Raw genomic sequence first — 20,029 nt, 5'->3', positions numbered from 1 at the left:
GAGACTTACTTGTCTAAATGAAGCAACAGGAAGAGGAAGGGCAATTTATTTTTTTTTTCTATCATTTTGAATATAACATTATGAATGCATGTCTGTAGTCTTCACAAATGAATAAATTATATTTGCTTTGGGTGATGCTAAACAATCCATAACAAATTACAGTTTGCTGTGTAGTGAAAAATACACAGAAGACTCTAGCAGGAACATGATTTATATTCAAACAAGTAAGTTAATTTCTGCTCTCAAACCTCAACTCAGCAAAGTGCTTAAATACTACTTACTAAGGTGCTTAAGTGCCTTCTTAAGTACCACGCATCTTGATAAGAGATAGAAAAAGATTTTGATCCCTGCTGTGGTTATGGCTGTTACCTTTCCGCTGTGTTCACTGCAGCCATATCCACTTTTATTGCCAATATGAACACTGGTTCACTAAACAGAATTTCTGAATTAACCTTCCTCTCAAGAGTCACGAGTTTCCAAGTGATAATGTGCAGTTTCATGTACCCTTTCTTTTTGGGTCTGTTGTGGTAGTTGTTACACATCCCAAATTTGGGCAACTAGGCCATCATTTGCCCTTTCTATTAGTCATCTAAAATGATCATACAACTTCAAGTCCCCTAACATGGACCTGTGTCTTAGCAAAATTTCAAACGTGTGTTCAAAACCTCCTGGAAATGCACAAGTTAAAGACGTCCAAAAAGCAGCGGATATTTTATTCTCTGGATGAGGAGGGAAACAAAAATGCGGAAACTCAGTTCCTATCCATCAGAGTACCTGGATTAAAAATAAAGCAGTACCAACAGACAGGAGATGTTGCTTTTGTCTGAAAAAATAGGGTTTCATGTATCTAAGTAAGTGGAAAGCTTACTCAAGATTGCCTTAGCCAATGTGTTTTATCGCTACATTAGGCAACAGCTTCCATTCCCCTGACTATTAGTAGATCCTCTTTGCACCAGAACCCCTTAGAAGACAAAGCTGAAGACTGCATCTAGGGAAAATTCCATTTTTTATTTTTTCACTCATCATTTATTTACAAATACACATTATAACTTTTATATACATTGCACATTTACATGGTAGAAAAGTACAAAACTATATATTTAAATGAATTTATATTTAACTCGCCATGTTTGAAAATATAAAATTGCATCAGAAAAAAAAAAGTATTATGAAAAGCAAGAAACTTGAACTGATAAAGCTTTGATATAACTTTTAGTGACACACTGGTTGGGAAAACATAACTTTGAAGGTGGAACTGCAAGACCATCTTAAAGGAAACACCTGATAAACACTTATGCATGTTACAAAAAAAAAAAAAAAAGAATAAAAATAAAATAAAACCTTTATTCTTATTACAGTTAGCCCTGTAGCTATTAAAAACCTTCATAGTCCGATTTCTTAGGGTCCGTAATTCTTATAGTATAGTATATATGCTGAGCACACTGAGATCACATCAGGACATGATGTGATCAGAAGCAGAGAAAAGTGAAGGGGGAGAAGTTTCCTTAAAGATCGCCTCACTGCACCCTGGAAGTATATTTAAGTCAGTTACAACGCCTTTTGGTCAGTCAAGATTCCTTGTAAACAAAAACCCGAGGGATCTTTTATGTACAGAACAGGCAAGAAGAAAATCCAATAAATAAACATAACAGAAATCAACATGCAAGATTTTTAAAGTGGAAAAAAAGATAACCCCAATAAAACAAAAAGATGAAACCATCTTTTTGTAAGTAAGTTTTAAGGAATGGACTTTCATAGTTTACAAGAAGAAAGAAAAGCTTTACTTTACAAGCAAGAGACCTCACAATAAATAACACTGCTCTTCCCGTAACGAATAAACTTCTTCAAAAAACAAGGTGTACAGTCAACCAGACATTTTATGTATAAATTATAAAACATGACACAGTATAAATAAATGTCTACGAGACTCAACTATATGTATACTTTTTTTTTTTTTTTCTCCCCAAAATAAATAAGCATACACTTATTTTACAGTATGGACATTGATTTTGTGCCCAATGGCTGTCCCCATAGTGATGGAAGTTTTACCACTCTAGAATGGAAGATATAGGAAAGCTGTAGTCCTGGTCTTCATCTTCCTCTTCTTCCTCTGGGTCTTCATTAATGGCTAGATGGGGGAATACAGGGGAGCTGTTGTTTAAATAAAGACAACAACAGCGCAGAAGCAGCTCAGTGCATGTTTTCAAAGCCCTCTGAACAGCCATAATACAGCGTTGCATTTTATGCGACTTGTAGTGAGATGCTCTTTGGCATCTGCTGTTATGCAATAAGGGTTTTTATACATAATCTATGAAGTCATAACTGCAGAAAGTTCTGAAGAATCAATGGCTCAGGTTTTATTGGCAGATTCCTGAAATCAAATAAAAAGCGCTCTTGTGTTCTAGGTTTAACTACTTTGTGTCCTTCATTCAGAGTTAGTAGAGGTAACTGTGCTAAACCAGGTGCCCATGTGCTACCACCAGGCTCATTCTTTTGGACAGTTAAGAGTTTACCGAGTGTTAATAAAGCAATCAGCAAAGCACACGAGAGCAGACAAATTAGGAAAAAAATCTCTAGCATTATGCTCCTAGGGCAACCCCTTTCTGATAAAATGACTTGTCCTCAGTAAGACCCAACACCCCAACTTAAAAGCACACTGGTTGTTGGAGATCTACTGCTTTTTATCAGTAACCAAAGTGTGCGCATGATACACCCATACTCACATGGCACATGTGCAACATCCTGAATCTCTAAATGGAGCTTTCTTAGGTTTAACGATGTGAGTATTTATTAAATAGGGATTGCCTTCAGAAGCCTTAGGTGTCTACAGAGATAAAAATCTCACTTACAGTTGCAAGATCCAGAGTGCTTTACTTCTAGAAGCACGCCCATGGAGCAGGCTGCCTCCTTCATGGCACACTCGCTCGGGTAAGTCGTGTTATCACTGGCACAGACTGCCTCGTCTGACTTGCTTTCAGGGCAGAGCTCATCACAGAGGGCACATCGACCTCTGCCAACCTTAAAATCCCACAAGCATTTCTTCCCAGCACTGCATTGAATATCTTCACAGGACTTCGCTTCTAAAAATACACACGGAATACTAGAGGTAAGTGAACAGACAAAGGAAACAAAAAAAAGCAACCCCTAACAGCCCCAAACTCAATTTTCCCCAATGAACTATGAATAGTCAAAGCTAAAATGCAGTAGCTGGGATGATTCTTGATGGTCTTAATCAAGTAGACCCTTGGATACCACTGCCTATCTGTACAGTAGGGAGAAAGGACAGGTGTGCCAGTGGACCTTGGCCCTAGCAGTATGGAATTACATTTGCCTATTGCACATGACCTTTCTGCTCCATTTCCTGTCAGTGGACATTCAGCTCACCAAATTAGTGATAAGTGGAGAATTTGTCAACGCATTCAGCATTTCTAAATCAATTACTTTTAAACTAACCCACATAAAGCTGCTGTCTACAGGATTGTTAAGGGAATTCACCTCAAGCTGTGCCAACCAAAAGCAGCCTGAGATTCTCCAGCATCTCAGCAGCAATTTGGAAGGGCAGAGGTTGCCCTAAAGTTGCTTCCTTGCAACATATTTCACTATCTCCTCTTTCTCAAAATCACAGTGCAAAATGTCAGGATGCACAGAGGTTATTTTACTATCTTCACCCGATAGCTGTCCCCAAACTCTGCAATATTTTTAAAGAGTAAAAAGTAATCAGATGTTTCCAATTAAATTAATGCAAGCTTTGCCAAGACCACTTGAAGACAATTGTTTCCAGGAATTCAGATCCACTGAATATCAAGACCTTGTTATGCCGTAGCCATGTAATTATCGGCCTAATGGTGGATACTTCTCTCTTGGACACAAATGTCAGCACCCACAGTCATGGCAAGAGGAGCAGGATCAACCCCTCTATGCCCCTTTTGCAGTTTTTTTGTTGGTTTTGTTTTTCCTGGAGCAAAGCTCACTCTGACTCTCGTTTCTTATGGAGAGGAAAACAAACCAAGGCTGCTGGGAGTCTTACCTTCTCCAAAGCACAAACTTACTCCCTCCTTCCCTCACTTCCCTCCCCCTTCAAACAATCCATCCACCCATCCATCCATCCATTCACCCACCCACCCACTTCCACATAACATGATAAAACAGATGAGTTTGCAAGCTCCCCCCTGCACTTATCCCTCTGGCCAAGATACCTACTGATGCATTTTCCCTCGTAGGCTAATCCAATGGATCTGCCCAGCAGGCAGGTCGCTTTTCTCAGGTGGCAGGCACTGGCATAAGTTATGCCATCATTCCCACAGAGATACTGTTCAGGGGAGGTAGGCTCAGGGCAAATTCGATTACATGTCACACAGTAGGCGTTATTGGTTTGATCCACCACACATGTGGAGCTGCCTGGGCATAAAACATCCCTACAGGTCTCTGAAATAAAGATGGAAACAAAAAATGATTAATAGAATATGTGGGCGCCCCAGTGAGGAGTGAATTGGTGACAGAATGATACAAACAATCGGACAAAAGCCTTCAGCATTGGTACTCATTTAAGGGCTGCTGGAGACCTTTCCATCTCAGGGTAGCATGAGGAACACAACTGCTGCTAAACTGTGAGGAACTCTCAATCAATCCAGCTATATCCTAGACTATGAGCATGGTTGGAACATCACTCTGGTTACTGTGGAGAAGCATGCAGCTCCTCCTCTTTACACTCACACACACATCCTATGCCATTTGATGGAAATTGGAAGAGATTTGCAAACCTACTTTTGCACTTGCCCTGATACTGGACTTCAAGTTCGGGCTGTTCTTTACATCTGGCTTTGAGAAGGGCACACTCGTTCCTGTAGGTTTTCCCATCTAAGCCACACACGGGGCCCTTCCAGGTGATATTAGAGCAATCTGGAGCACAAACACACCGAGGTTTGTTCTTCTTGTTCATTTTACATTTCTTCCCGGGTCCACAGTCCACGTTCTCACATGTTTCTGAAGGAAGGAAAGAGGCATAACTTTATTACCAAACATGCAGAAGAGACTTGTGTCAAAAGCGCCCAAAGCAAAAAAGACATGGAGACCCCCGGGCATAAAATGACAGCACCCCTCACACTGCTACCATGCAGGAAACAGACCTGGAAGGAAATCCTGGAGCCAGGAGAGCCACGTGCAAAGAGCCCCCTCCCCATCTCCCACTGACCTGTGCGGATGAGGAGCAGCAGTCCCCCTACCCCGGCGCTGCTTTGCGATGGCCCTCAGCCCTCGGCGGTGGGCAGCACGATTACAGCACTGCCGTCTCCAGGCCCTCATCTGGCCACCCCATCAGGCCACCCCAAGCCCGAGCCACCCGCGACTCCCGGCCCCCTCACCTTTGCACGGGATGCAGTTAGGGGCTCCCCCATTAAAAATCATCCACTTAAAGAGCGTGTTGTCGTTGACGTCCTCCTCCGTCCACGAAGTCGTCAGGCGGCCGCTCTTGCAGCACTCCTCTTTGCTGAGGTCGGTCTTGTAGAGGACCTGGCAGCGGCCGTTCCGTGCCTGCCGGAGCCAGCAGTTCCCAGCTGCGGGGGACAGGGGCGCACCGGGCCGGGTCAGTGCCGGGACCAGCGGCACGGGCACCGCGCGCGCTTCGCACTGACTTTTACTGGACTGCTGGCATTATTTGTCCCGTTCCACAACCCGCATCCGGCCCGGTCCGCTTGGGTGAGATAACAATAAATAAATCAGAAAGAAAAAGACCGGATCAAAACAGCACGAAGCAGTTTCCCAGGTCTTTACTCCATATGTAGAGCAGAAGGAGCACTGCCGGCACGTGACAGAGGCTTGAAAAGGATGTGCATTTAAAAGGGAATAAAAAGAAAATCGCGCTTGCAGTTCCTCCCTCCTCCCCCTGCCCTCTCCGACGCGGCCGCCCGGCAGCATTGTGTTAGTGCCGCACGCACCCCAGCCCCAGCACGTTTTGCAATCCGCACCGACTGGGAACATTCGCTGTGAGCGAACTCTTTCGAAATCTCCACATTTCGCTTCTTCTATTAACAAACGTCTTCCCTTCGCTAAAACAACTCAGCGGAGCTCCGACAACAAAGACAAGAAAAAAAGTCAGCAAAGTACACGAAACAGGAGGGCACCCCGATAGAGCTCCCTGCGGAGTTCTTCAGAATCGATCACACTGGAAAAGTAGGAGGTGCTGTCTCCCCCGCGAGCGTTTCAGAGGAAAGCACGCAGCACGCTGTCCTCAAACCGGACAGTGGGTTTTTTTTTTCCTTTTTTTTTTTTTTTTTTCCTTCCCCCACTGGTATCCCTGTTATTCGTGGAGTCAAGCCAAGAACATGAGTCCAAGCAACTCCCCCTGTTTTAGCTGGAGAGTTTGGGTTGGGATGAGCCTCTCGTGCATAACCAGTGTGACTCCACCAGCGACTCGATACCAATTGATTATGGTGCCCACCCAGCCAAGGCTCGATCCTGCTCCTTCCTCCAACGGAGCGCACCGCACCAGGGCCGGGCTCGGCCCGCCGGGGCGCCGCTGGGCGCGAGGAACATCCTCCCCTCACCCCTCCCGGCTACAAAACATGGAACAAACAACGCCCTTGCAGAAAAGAAAAAAGAAGAAAAAAGAAAAAAAAAAAAAGAAAGAAAAAAGAGTTTTGCGTCTTACAGTTGCCTACATTAACTATTGCTCTAACTCGGGAGGGGGAGAAGAAATGGGAAAAAAAAATGAAAACCCAGACATGCAGGTTGGGACGCAATCAGTATCAGGTGGAAAAAAAACAAAAACACCCCAAACTGCAAATCACTGTTTCCTAGTGTCGAAAGAGGGCTCTTAAGAGTTGTCAGTATCAGGTTCAGGATCGTTTTGTTCGCATGGGAAAGAATAATTAAGTAAGCAAACTTATTTAGGCACACTCCTCATAGCAGGAGAATTTACAACACTTATTCACACACACACAAAGGGGGTGGGGGGAGGGAAGGAAATCCCAATATTGAGGGAATGCCCGGAAAGTGACCACCACCGCTTCTGAAAGTGTCAGCTGTGCGCCCGGGGCTTCTGTCAGAAGGCGAGATAAAAATCTGAGTAGAATTACCAACAAACTTTGAGCACTCGCTCGGGACATGAGCGCAGGAAAGTTCCCCGCGATGCTGCTCCTCATTCACGCTGCATAATCACGAGGAGTGCCAAGAAACATCCCCCCGTGCCCTCCGTGCCCATGCGGAGCAGGGAAGGTCCGAACCGAAGGGGAACCTACGTGACATCTCCGCGCCCTGTCCCGAGCAGTCCCGCGCCCGCTGCTAACTTCTGTCCGTTCGGACCTTGGAGAGAGGCGTGTAACAAACATCGCAGCGAAGTAAGCAGCGCCCGAAAGACGGAAAATAAGAGTAATAGTAACAACACTAATAATAAAACACACTTCCGAATAAACGCTGTGGTCTTACCCAGCGCTGTGTGATCTTCCATGAAGTGGTAGAGAAACATCAGGAGTACGAGCATGCCCGGGTGGATCCTCTGATTTAACATCCTCAGCGTAGCAGGGAGTGAGAGAGACACAGGAACAGCGTGAAGGGGAGTAGAGAGACGGAGCGAGCACCAGCCAGCCTGCTTATGATCGCTCTATTGAATGAACGTCAGGCTCTGAATGCAGTCTCTCTTTAAATCTATACGGGGGTCTTAGCTGTCTGCGGTGGGCGGTCTCCTAATGTGTGTGTGTGCCTGCTCGGGGGTGGGGAGATTTAAAAAGTTCAGTGTGAATCAGGTGACATTTTCCACCTTCTGGAAACCCTCTCCAATTATCTGCTGGAGGTGCACGCACACACGCGGGCGCGCTCCCCCGGGCGCGCACCCGCGCAGCCCCGCGCGGCGGCGGCTCGGCTCGGCTCAGCACGGTGCGGTGCGGCCGGAGATCGCGCAGCCTCCGCGGGCGCAGAGCGCGGTCCCGGCGCGGGGGGCGCAGCTGGGAGCGGCGCGGCTCGGGAGCAGCTCCCGGCCGGGGTTCTCCCCGCGCGGCGGCTCCGCGGCTGCCATCCCCGCGCGGAGCGGAACGGAATGGAGCGGAGCGGGGCCGCCGCGGGCGGGGAGGCGGCCGGCGGTGTCGCGGCCGGGGCTCGGCCCCCAGAAACCCGAGAGGGAGAGAGCGATCAGCCGAGCACCAAACAAACAAATAAATAAATAAATGGAAAGAAACCAAATAAAAGTTTAGTACGTAGGGCTCTGCCCAAGTGACGGCCTTTTTCACTGGGAGCCTGGGAGGACGAGACGGGAATGGGGGCGACGTAGGCGGTCTCCTTTCAGAATCAGAAAAGATTGCAACATCGATAATGAACTTCTAGGGCACTAGTTTATTAAGCACAGTCTGGCATTATTCTCCTCTTAGAAAAGTTGGCGGTCGCTCATTTATAACATTTTTGGCACCGCTGAATGAAACTGAGTAGGCGATATTTCCTTTTATACAAAACGATTACTTAACGGAAAATGGTATTGTTTATTCAAAAGCTGCCTTTTTAATTTCGATTCTTTCGCTTTTCTGAGCCACCAAAGCACAACAGACTGCGAAGTATGCAGACAGGAATGCCCGGACAGTGCCGGGTCAGGGCCCGGTGCGCGCGGCCGCCCGCGCCTCCCCCGGCCCTCCCCGAGCCCTCCTCCGCGCCGCCTCCGCCGCCCGCCCCCTCCCCACAACTGCAAATAACTCAGCGATAACAGATTTTTTTCCACCAACTGCAGGAGATAGTGCTAATCTTTTAATAAAAGATCCCATTACAATGGGATCTGTCTGGACAGACTATAATAGATCCAGAAATACAGCCGTGCTAATATTAGAAGACAGTTGTTTGGGTGCCTCAGCCCGGGCCCGGGTCCCGCTTTGAAAGTGGGCATGAATCACAATGTCCCCGGTGCCACCTGCAGTCACACGCATTAAGCGGCAGACTGGTAAATGATTGACCTCGTCGCATTTCTCTCTCTCTCTCTCTCTTTCTCTCTTTTTTTAATCCTTCATTTTTTCCTATTTCTTCTTTTTTTACTCTTCTGTCTTATTTTCTTTCTTTCTTTTTTTTTTCTTTTTCTGTTGTTTGTTATCATTACGACCACTGTCCCGCCTGGCGCCCAGGCATTTTCAGCACTTCGGGAGCACCGCATCCTTTTAAATCTATCTTTCTCCCGAATTGGTGCCGCTCCCTCACTGTCCCTGCCTCTCCCTCCGCGCACGCAGCGCTGAATGCAGGGTTGCGTAGTGCCCTCTAATGGCAGATGGCATTAACAATTGACATCGCAGCACTCCGGAGCCGCGAGGGAGCCCTCCGAGGCCGCCGCTTCTCGTGGAGCGGACGGACAGAGCCCCGCGTAGCGCCCGGCGGCAGCAGCGCAGCGCCGCGATCCGGCCCTGGGCACCGTGCGGGCGGCACTGCGCTGAGATCTGAGCCTGCCGCTCGCCCCGAGCTCACCTTTCACATAGGCTCACCTTTCTCCTGTTTTTCTCTTCTTTTTTTTTTTTTTTCTTTTTCATTTTTTGGCTCCCCTCTCCAACTTTATGATGTATTTTTCTTTCTCTTTTTTCTTTCTCTTTCCCTCCCCTCCCCCCCCCCCGGCTCCCCCCAAAATTGGCCCATATGGTGTTTATCCTGAAAATGTTTTCAACTATTAGAGAGGCATTTTCAGGCCGTATTCCTGGAAATGAGATGCCGGATGGGTCAATAACGTTTGCACATGTGCTTCATGCGTGCATCATCGGGAGATCAATATGATTGCGCTGGTATGGAGATTTGTATCACACCTGTTCTCTGACATCACATAGAAACAGCTGCTGTTTCTTTTATTGTTTTGTTTTGTTGTTTTTCTTTCCCCCCTTTCTTTTTCAAAAGCTAAATTTTGGGTTTGTGTGTAATGACATGTCAGGGATATATTGTACAAACAGAAATGCTCTCTTCTTTTTCAGTGTGTCCCTCCCTCTTGAACTTCCCCACCTTTTTCTCCTTTGCCAACTATCACATTTAAATTACCAAAAAAACAATAGGGTTGATCTGTAAATGAATTGTCAGGCAGCACACAAAAAGAGTGTTGTTCTCAGCCTGTCGGATTCTGAAACTTCTTTCTACCAAGAAGTGTATACATTTTAATATATGTGTTTGGATGTGAATCCATTCTCTACAGCTGGCCCTGAACTTAGAATAATAAAGCTTTTTGAAACACCCGCATACGTTGACATCTCAAACGTTTGGAGAGTTCAGATATAGCTCTCGGTTTGTGTAAAATGTGTGGTTTTGTCCTATCTCTAGTAGAGCTGTATCTACAGCAGACCCCAAAATATTAAGTGGCTGATCTCTTAGGAAATTGCTGTAAAACACTGAGTAGGAGGAAGAATAATCCCCAAGTGTAACCTTGTGTAACTGCTATTAACGCACATCCATGTATATGTGGATTATTTGTTTCATGATAAGTCAATATTCACTGCATCAATATGAGGTATTTTGTGTACTCTGTCTCCCTCAAAGTGCAATCTCTCGGCAGAGGAACTGTTGCCTGTGTCAAGAACAGGTCACCTCAGGACCTTCTCTTTAACAAGGAACATGTCTACTTAAAGTTTTTGTGGGTGTGGATGGATTGTGAGGAAAACCTGATTATTTGGAAGGGTTCTGGATTTGGAGTGAGAAAATTTGGAAGTCTGTCCAGACACTTCCCAGCCTAAAACTCAAGAGAGACAAAGAAGCCTCTGGTACCCTCCCACTGTCCTGGATGCATTTGTCATCTGAGCAGGTCTCTCACACAACTGGCATCTCCCATCGAGCAGAAGCTCCAATAAGGGTAAAACGTCCTCTTCTGGTAGCAGAGAAAACTTGGTAGCTTCACCTTATGGTCCGGATTATTGCAAAAAGAAGGGCCTGTTTCTGGAAAAAGGTGTTTCTACAAAGGCTGTCCTATTTCACATCTGCAGTATCAGATTTAAGGGCATTTCTGAGCACCACTGCTTCATTTCATTCTGCACAGATTTATTTCTTTTCAGTGTGAGGCAATTCAGACCTGTAGTGTCCTTTCCTGCTGCACTATTTTGACATGCTGCTTCTCAGAGTAGCACAGAAATTTGAAATGCAGAAGTTCAGTGATAAATCCTCTCAAACGTATTAACTAAATTCTGTGTTCTTTGGGTAGAAGGTATGTGGCCTATTACAGCAAAATTATTTCTACAGATTCTTAAAATCAGAACTTATGTTGTATGCTATTGGTAAAAGTTGCACTAGTGGGATGAATGCAAACACATTGAATAATCATTTTCTTTTTAAAGTTAACTTAAAAAGTTGCCTGTTTTCAGGTAACAGATGATGGATTGATCTAAGAGGTAGTGCAGATTTTACCTAAAAAATACCATTGGAAAAAATATTGCGAAGGAAATGTAAGTTTGATTATCAGTAGATAGTTGGAAGTTAACATCTGAAGATGTTATCTTTAACCAAGACTGATGGAAACAGGTACACTATTTAGAACATTCCTCATATAGGTGTGGAACCTACAGTTTTGATAATCCACCCCATGATTGACATTCGGACTGTCTGTAAGGCACCCTAAAGGTCTAGTCGTATTCCCTATTGTTTATGGGAAGTACAGGATGGTGTGACTGAGAGAACTCTGATCTTACACTTGGAAGTTTCTGGTAGTTCATGAAGGTTTCACTACTCAATGTTCATGGCTTTTTCAGAACATAAACTGCATACGTGTGGCCTTCACATTTTAGGCCAGATAAAATACATAAATGTGTGGTATTAGCCAAGCTACTTCTCATTGGTGACTTGGGGGTGACTGGATTGTGTATGATGGCCAGAATGGGTCAAGCAGCGTCAGACACTTCAAACACATTTTCTTCTCCTGTGTTCTCAGCATCATGAACCAGCATGGGAGAAGTGCAGAAAGTGCAAATACTCAGTGTAAATTGCAAACAAGACGTGACGTGGTAAGGCAAAGTTTAATGTGTAAGCGGAATGAAAACTATGACAGATTGTTAAGCAAAGCTTACCAGGATATTAAAAGATGGATATAAGTGCAAAAAGTTTCAGTGGAAAATGTGAGTGGAAGAATTATAAGGGAAGCATTAGAACCATTGACTGACTGAAGACAGATTATGAAGTGTAGTGGTCTACTGCTACACTGATTTGATCTATTGATCAGCTACTTTTATGTATAATTGCAGAGAATGGAAAAACAACTAGAAACACAGACCATGGAATTCCTGGGGCAGAAATAGACCCTCCAGTTTCTGAGAGTGCAATGCTCTCAGTAGAAGAAATTCCAATATTGTTTCTAACTGAATTTTGAGAACTTAAGAAAAAGGAAAGAAAATTTAGTAATTTCTTGAAACCTGATCTAAACATCCACTTAAGATGCTTTTGTTCTAGAAGAAAATCTAAATGCCAGAAAGGCATCACCACCAGTTCTGTACAGCCCATTTCCACAGAAAGTGTTGAGAATTGCCATAGAGAGATGGAGCATGGAAAGAGCAAAGCTGTAAGTTAGAATAGCCCCCTGAAAGACCATATCACCCTGGGTGGTATTAAAGGAATCTTTGGTGGTCCTGTGTCATGTACTAAGTGCAGAAGGGCTCTTGCTCAGCTTCTTGACTAGAAAATTGCCTTTTTCTACTTCCACAGTTCAGCCAAGAGAAGCTATGTCACAACTGGTGATGTAAATTTTTTTTTTCTTTTTTTTTTTTTCTTATTAAGTTAAAATTACAGATGAGGAACACGGTACTTTAGTAATGGTGGAGTTATGTGTGGTTTATTGTACTTTTAAGGTCTGGAACGTTTTCTATGGCGGACTTCAAAGGGCATGTCAGTTGGCAATCAGTTGCAGCTGGAACAGGATTGGAGACTGAACCCAAGATTAAAGTGAGGACAGACATATTTGTAAATAACTACTGTGAAATTTCAATTAATTTTTGCTGTTACGTTATTTTTCTTCTTGTTATTTTGATTCTATTAAAGATAATGCAAAAGGCATATCTGATTCACTGGATATGTGGAATCGTGTAATTTTCTAATCCAAAAAAGGCTTCATTTGACTGTAGATCCTTGCATGGAGCTTAAATGGAATAAAACTGTTGAGAGTACTACCCATAGCCAATTGTGACAAGCTTAATATAGCATGGCAAAAAGGGTAACAAATGGACAATTTCCATCTCAGCGTCTGTATGTAGTGACGTACTGGATCTGGTTTCTGCACTGAGAGAGTAGGTGCTTGAGTAAGTCAGAGTTAAAGCCTTGTTAGGGACAGATCATTAACTTCTCATTGAGAGGTTTGTATTTACTTTATTGCCCATCAAGGAAGAGGATCAGTTTTAATGGTTTACTTTCAGAGCTTAATGGAACCAAATGGATTTTAGAATGCTGTTTAGTCAGTTGCAGCTTACTGAGATACTACCAAAGCTGTCCTACAGTACTGATTTTAAACTCCAAATGTCATGTTCTAGAACTGTTGGACGTAGTAAAGAACATGTAGAATGTCAGAGAAGAAGTGAATTAGAAGGAGCCCCCTGCAGAAATAACGATGTAAAAACTAGGCTAATTGTGACAAAGAACTTAAAGGTTAAGGTCATGGCTATGACAGAAGCTAAGAAAATATTTTTAGTCAACTGCTTTATTTTTATGAGCAGAAAAGGAGTATTCCATGATTATCCAGTTTCTTTCTATATTTTGTAATAAAATATGTGCATAAAAAAACCTGATTAAACAGTTTTATTTCAATATCTACTTCAACTTCAGACAGTTCTGCGGTCATAAAGATTTTCTTTTCAGTCCATTAAAGAACATTTCTGCTGTAACATAAACAGCAGTGACTTCATATGCACTGAAGATTACTTTTAAGTACAAATAAAGTATACCATATTAAGTAAGTGTAACTACAAGTAACTTTGTACACGTACCACAGTGCAAAACACTGGTGTTTGTAGACACCATAAAGTGTTATTTTGGAGTGAATGTTTTTATATGATAAGTAAGTATGAAAGCTAATTGTAAGAGAATGAAGAAGAGCTCATGGTAATCTATGTTTCATATGTTGTGCTGTGAAAACTGTTGCCTTCCAGAAGCACAAAAACTGGTTTCTGTCTTGCTAATGTCCAAGAATGGGTCCATGAGGAGTGTCCATCAGTTTTGCCAATTCATACTTTCTTTCTTCTACTTTTGAGGAGCCATCAGTTCTGAGTAGGAGAACTGTTATCCAAGTTGCCAGTGTTTAGGACACAGCAAACTCCTTTTTTTCCTTCAGTGATCAGGAGAATAGTAGAAGGGACAGCTGTGTACAGGACAGCTACTTCTGTTGTGGGTTTGCAGGATGGGCCAAAATGCCCATAGCACTGCATTTCTTTCTTGTCTCTGATCTGGCCCTTACCTCATACAAAGATCAACCAAATCCTTGGTTCTCCCCTGTCCTGAGAATGGGGCTGATAGCTGGGCCTCTAATTCTCAGAAGCTGCTAGTTCTTAACAGTTTCATTGTTCAGCACTGCTGTGAGAGCAGGAGGGGTAAGCATGGAGGTGGTTTGTTTCTTGGGTGAAAGACTGATGTACAAACAGAAGGACTTTAGCCATTTTCCCACACAATGTGCCTGTCTTACTGGGACTCCAGCTGGTGCTCCAGAAGTATGTGTCTGGCATAGATGTGCTATTACATCTTCCAGTTTTTTTGTGATTAAGGGGACCCAAGTGGCAAATAACATTAAACATCTATATTTAAGCAACTGTATCAAGTATGAAGTGATGTGCACAAAGACAAAGGATTGGTTCCATGCTTTAAAGTGTGAAATGATAAAGAAGAGTTAATTATTGAAAGAGAAATTGTATCAGAAATGCATCATAAAGATTTTGCATTCAGGTGGCTGGTTATGACCTACATCTAAGACCTTAACTATTGAGTCTCTTCTTTTTGAAGACTTGCATGCTGATGCTCAAATAACCCTGAAGACCTGGGGGAATTATCTGAGATTTGCACATTAAGTTTGTTCCATTTGCTTTCATAATGGACAGTGGAAGAAAACATTGTTTTGGCCTGTGTTCCATGTACTTCTTATTTCTAGCCTCATAGTTCCATATTTGTTACACAAACTTAAAAGTGTCTGTTTTCAAGTTCTGTGTATTCAGAGTCACTGGCTACGGACCTCATTGATATTTTTGAGCATCATTTATAATATTCAAAGGAAAGTGAAATGCTGTGGTAGTATTAGTGAGAAGAAAGTGTAATTTCATTTCTATGTGTTATAAGTCAGCTTTGTATGTAAAGAAGTCCATCTCTTCTAATGAGAATCTTCCAAAGTGGTGCAAAATTGATCCATCAGCTCATTCAAATGCTTTTCAGGCAGAATGCTGTAATCATACTTCACTGCATGTGAGCAAAACCAACAAGTGTGAGTGACTTTCACAGCAGTCTGTATCTATTTCTGTACTAAAGCACATGCGATATGAGGTGATGATCTGAGTCAGCCAGCATGGCTTCACCGAAGGCAGATCATGCTTGACCAATTTTGTGGCCTTCTATTATTTAGTGAGAACATTAGAAGGGCAAATTATCTAATCTACCTTGACTTCTGCAAGGCTTTTTATAAAGCTTTTTTTATGGTTCTACATCAAATCCTCATCCCTAAGTTGGGGAGGTAGGAACTTGACGGGTGGACTCTTCAGTGGATAAGGAATAGGTTAGATGGTCACAGTCAAATGGTTGCAGACAATCGCTCTATATCCAGGTAAAGTTTGATGACAAGTGGTGTTGGCCAGGGGTCTATCTAGGGCACAGTGCTCCTTAGCACTTTTGTCCATGACATAGGCAGGAGGATTGAGTGCACACTCAACAAGTTTGAAAACACTAAGCTGGCTGGTACAGCTGATAAGACAGAAGTAAAGGACTGTCAACCACAGGGACCTGGAAAAGCTTGAAAATGGGTTTACATGAACCTAATGAGGTTCAGCAAGGCCAACTGCATGGTGTTGCACCTGTGTTGAGGCAATCCCAGATATGTGCTCTCAAGCTGGCCAAGGAGCTCATTGAGAGCAGACTAGTGGAGGATTTGTGGGATCTGGTAAAAAACTTGATGTAAGCTGTCAGAGTGCTGTTGCAGTCTGCAAGGGTAGCTCTACACTGGGCTGCAAAAGAAGGGTGGGTGACTAGCAGGACAAGGGAGGTGATTATATTCCTCTTCTCTGCCCTCTAGAGGCTGCATTTGTGTGTCCAGGTCTTGGGGTCCCAGCCCAGAAAAGATTTGGAACTGATAGAGTAGGTCCAGAGGAGCACACAAAGGTGCTCAGAGGGTTGGAGATCCTCTCATGTGAAGACAGGCTGAGGGAGCTGGGCTTCTTCAGCTCAGAAAGGAGAAGGCTCTGGGGAGACCTGGTTTTGGCCTTCCAGTACTTGAAGGGAGCTTGTGAACAGGTGGGGTGCTAACTTTTTACACAAAAGAAGAAGGCAGAGTAGTTTTAAACTGAAAGAGGAGAGATTTATACTTAGATATTGGGGGAAAATTCTTTACTCAGAGGGTGTAGTGAGTCACTGGCACAGGCTGCTCAGAGAAGCAGTGGGTGCCCCATCCCTGGAAGTGTACAAGACTGGGATGAAAGGGTCCTGGTCAGTCTGAACTGGTGTTTGATTTACTGGTTGACAACCCTGCTCCTAGCAGGGGCAGATGATCTTTAAGGTCTTTTACAACCCAAGCATGTTATGATTCTCTCTGATGATAGCAATAAAGGTTAAGTGAAGAATATCTTGTGTCACTCCTCTCACAAGAGACTTTTTTCTGAGCCTTTGCTCTTCACAGCTTCTTGCCTCAGTGAGCTACAGTACTGCCAAGGTCATGTGTCCTGCATGTATGAGTATAGTGGAGTTTTACTCAAAAAAGTGAGCCAAAATAGGTTGCTTTGGATTGCATGTGGTTTCCCTCTTCCTGGCTTCATAGATGGCAATCACATTTTAAGACCTGCTTGCAAAACCATAACAATGGTAAATAATCTTTGAAAAATGGAGGCTGAGATTCTTGTATGATGTTTGGATTCCAGTAGCTGGCATTTTAAGAGCATCATCAAATATATCCTTGATCAAAACACTAGAACTTCCAGCTAGAAGATTAAGACCTGCAAGGAGTGGAGCTTTGATGGCCTTGGAAGATGGGAAAAAAGAACAGCGTAAGTGATTAATTTATAGAAATATTGTTGGCAGAGAAAGATACTTTTCCTCGTTTACAGAAACTTGAGATCTACTGCTAGAGGTATGAGTAGAAGGAAGGGGAAATGAAATTATAGCCCCCCAGAGAGAACTGTAAAGTAGAGAATCTAAACAAGCTTGTTCCTTTAGCTTTCCTTTTGCTTTTGATGTCCATAATATTTAAGATTTTTTTTTAACATTAAGAAAATAATTAAGTAATTAAGAAGTAATTAAAAATATTACTTAAGAGGGATCTTTGCAGGGAGGTTTTAAGGAAGAACTTGAAAATATGAAAATACATTTGTTTAAAGAAACTGCCACAAACTGATTTATATCAACAAGGAATTCATAAAATAAGAGAGACCTCTGGAGGACTGAGGATGAACTCCTGTAGCTCTGTTCTTAAATATCTTTGATGTCTGTGTAATGTGTCCACCTATTGGCAAAATAAAAGAGAATTATGGAAAGCATTCTTGAGAAGTAAAACATGATTTGATATGCATAATCTGAAGAGAAAATGCATGAATATCTATAGCCAAGAGAATGCTTTATCCATAATATTCTGAAAGAAGGTTTAGTAGCCTGCTACTAGTAAAACAGAAATCCTCAATGGAATTAATTCTGATGTTTCTCAGAGATGAACATACAACAAATATAGACAATAAGAGAGATATTTAAGCATCAGGCTTTGTGTGCTGCTTAGCTCAAACCGCCATATTCCTGACTTCAGTATTGCAGGTGAGGTTACAGAGTTCTGAGAAAAGTAGCGTATAAGAAATGTGACTTGCAGTATCTGAAACTACTCTGAAATGAAATGAATGTAGTACTTTTACTCTTGTTTACTGTTGTCTTGTTGTAAAATGTACATGATTTTTAATATTTTCTTAAGGCCTCATAAAGACTTCGTTTACATGTATGTTATCTTCATCCTACAGCATGACAAAGGCAGGTAGTTCTTGTCATGATATTCTACTAAGAATATGTATGAGGGTGTTGATTCTATTCATCTCTGTGGAAAAAAGAAAAAAGAGAAATTCCAAAATGTGCTTGGTTCTTCCCAGAATTAAAATCATATTCTTTTCATGGAAAAGGGCGGTCAAATTCTGGGCAGGATCCAGCCCCAAGTTAAAAAAAGAAACAACTTGACACAAAGATGAATGCTCACAGATAAAAGCGTGTCTGCTTGTTAGGAGGGATGGTAGATAATTGTGTTTGTTTTGTCATCATTATATTTTTAAATATTGTAATAATTTGCTTAAGGAAGTAAGGTGTTTGCGATTCAGTTTCAGCAATATCCATTTTTATGGGCAGAGTCAGTATTTTCTGATCTCTTTTTCTGAGCATTCCTGTTCAGATGTACAGGTACAGGTGATGTCTCCTATCAGACTCCTATCAGACCAAGACCCATCCTTCTCTCCATTACAAGGAACTGTCTGTTATTTCAGCCAAAATATTCTGCAATTATGCCTTTTCAATGGTATGACTTTTCTTTATTATTTAAAAAAAAAAAAAAAAAAAGTAGATATTCTGTATGGTGGAAGAGAGACAACATTTAATGTCTTTTTTATCTTAATGTTTTATAATCTGTCAAGCATTCTTGTTCTATAGGTAGCAAAGTCAGACTGAGAATGGAGTGTAGTGGGAGCTTTGATGGTTCAGGGGCTGGAGAAAGGATAACATTTAAGTTGCTCTTGCTTCGTAAATTCCTTCTGTGAGAAGAACCAGTGGTGAGAACCAGAAGTAGAGGCTGTATCCCTGTGTTTGGAAAACGATGATTAGAACTATACGGAGTCAGAGCGCACGGCCTGTCGGTTAGTGCTGCTGCTCAGGTTTGTCCTTCAGCCACAACCCTCTAGTGGAACAGGGTGGGATTTCAGTCGCATGTGGGAAATGTCTTCAGTGTCTTCACACAGTGTGTCCCAAGGGATGCTTCTCTTTGAGACCTTTCTGACTGCCCCTGAACTCTGCTGCCCTGAAAGGCTGTAAAGAAAGACAGATGTTTAGCATGCACCCATCCAGAAGAACATTACTTCTCTGTTCCTCAAGGAGTGTTCCCACTGTGTCCATGGGAACTCCAGAGCCTGAAGTCTGTGAGGTATGCTCCACTGCCAGCACCATGCCTCTGTGCACTTCATTCATATCACACTGAAGATTATGTGTGGCTGCTCTAGCTTCCCTCCTGCAGCCTCACCTGTTCTGCTGTGCATTCCTGAGCTTTACTGGCCATTCTACCTCTGTAGAGAAAATAGGAAATAACAAAATTCTATTAATATGGATTCCTCGTAAAGAAAGCAAATAAAAATCAGCTGCGGGGATCTGAAGAGCAAAGGAAAATTGAATATTTATTTATTTATTTGTGTGTTAGAGAGATGGGTGGAAGGACATCTGCAGGCTGATGAATTCCTTTTAGATTGAGATTGCTATTAGCTACTTTTACAATTCTCTTTGCTAGTATATTTCACTGGAGGACTTTTTCAATTTTGATGACATGTTATTTTCTTCCTGGAGTGGCTTCCCTTTCCCAGACATCTCCACTAAGGAATGATGAAATCTGAGGCACAGACATCAGTTTCTTTCAAGAAATAATTGTTACTCCCAACTGGGTATGTTAGCTGCTGTCAGATTTAAAGGGTTTATTCATCCCATCAGAAATAGCAGTGAACCAAAGGAACAAGTTTTTATTTCTGTTAGAGTTTAGATTGTTAAGCATTTCACAAGAATACCTTCAGGAGTTCACTGCTAAGGAATAAGGTATTGGATATAAATGGGCTGATGGGTGCACTGGTAAGGTTAATCTAAAAGGAGACAGATGGATTTGGGGTTAAAATAGAACACAGTAATGGTAGACTCATAAATGATCTTACGTCATTCTGAGAAA

At 42.7% G+C, this 20,029-nt stretch overlaps 1 protein-coding gene across 3 annotated transcripts; it reads right to left on the bottom strand.

The window, feature by feature from the left end:
• Positions 1-989: 989 nt before the first annotated feature.
• Positions 990-7,752, bottom strand: FST (follistatin). 3 transcript variants are annotated; one of them, XM_015848705.2, is made up of 6 exons: positions 7,423-7,752; positions 5,361-5,552; positions 4,765-4,983; positions 4,201-4,425; positions 2,850-3,080; positions 990-2,151 (listed from the first exon to the last, which is right to left on the bottom strand). In XM_015848705.2, exons 1-6 carry the CDS (start codon positions 7,502-7,504, stop codon positions 2,129-2,131), a joined length of 972 nt encoding a protein of 323 aa, XP_015704191.1. In that variant the 5' UTR covers positions 7,505-7,752; the 3' UTR covers positions 990-2,128.
• Between the last annotated feature and the right edge of the window lie 12,277 nt (positions 7,753-20,029).

Source organism: Coturnix japonica, chromosome Z, assembly GCF_001577835.2.
Source record: "Coturnix japonica isolate 7356 chromosome Z, Coturnix japonica 2.1, whole genome shotgun sequence".
NCBI lineage: Eukaryota > Metazoa > Chordata > Aves > Galliformes > Phasianidae > Coturnix > Coturnix japonica.
The sequence above is the reverse complement of the archived record's forward strand: the minus strand, read 5'-3'. Positions and strand labels throughout refer to the sequence as shown.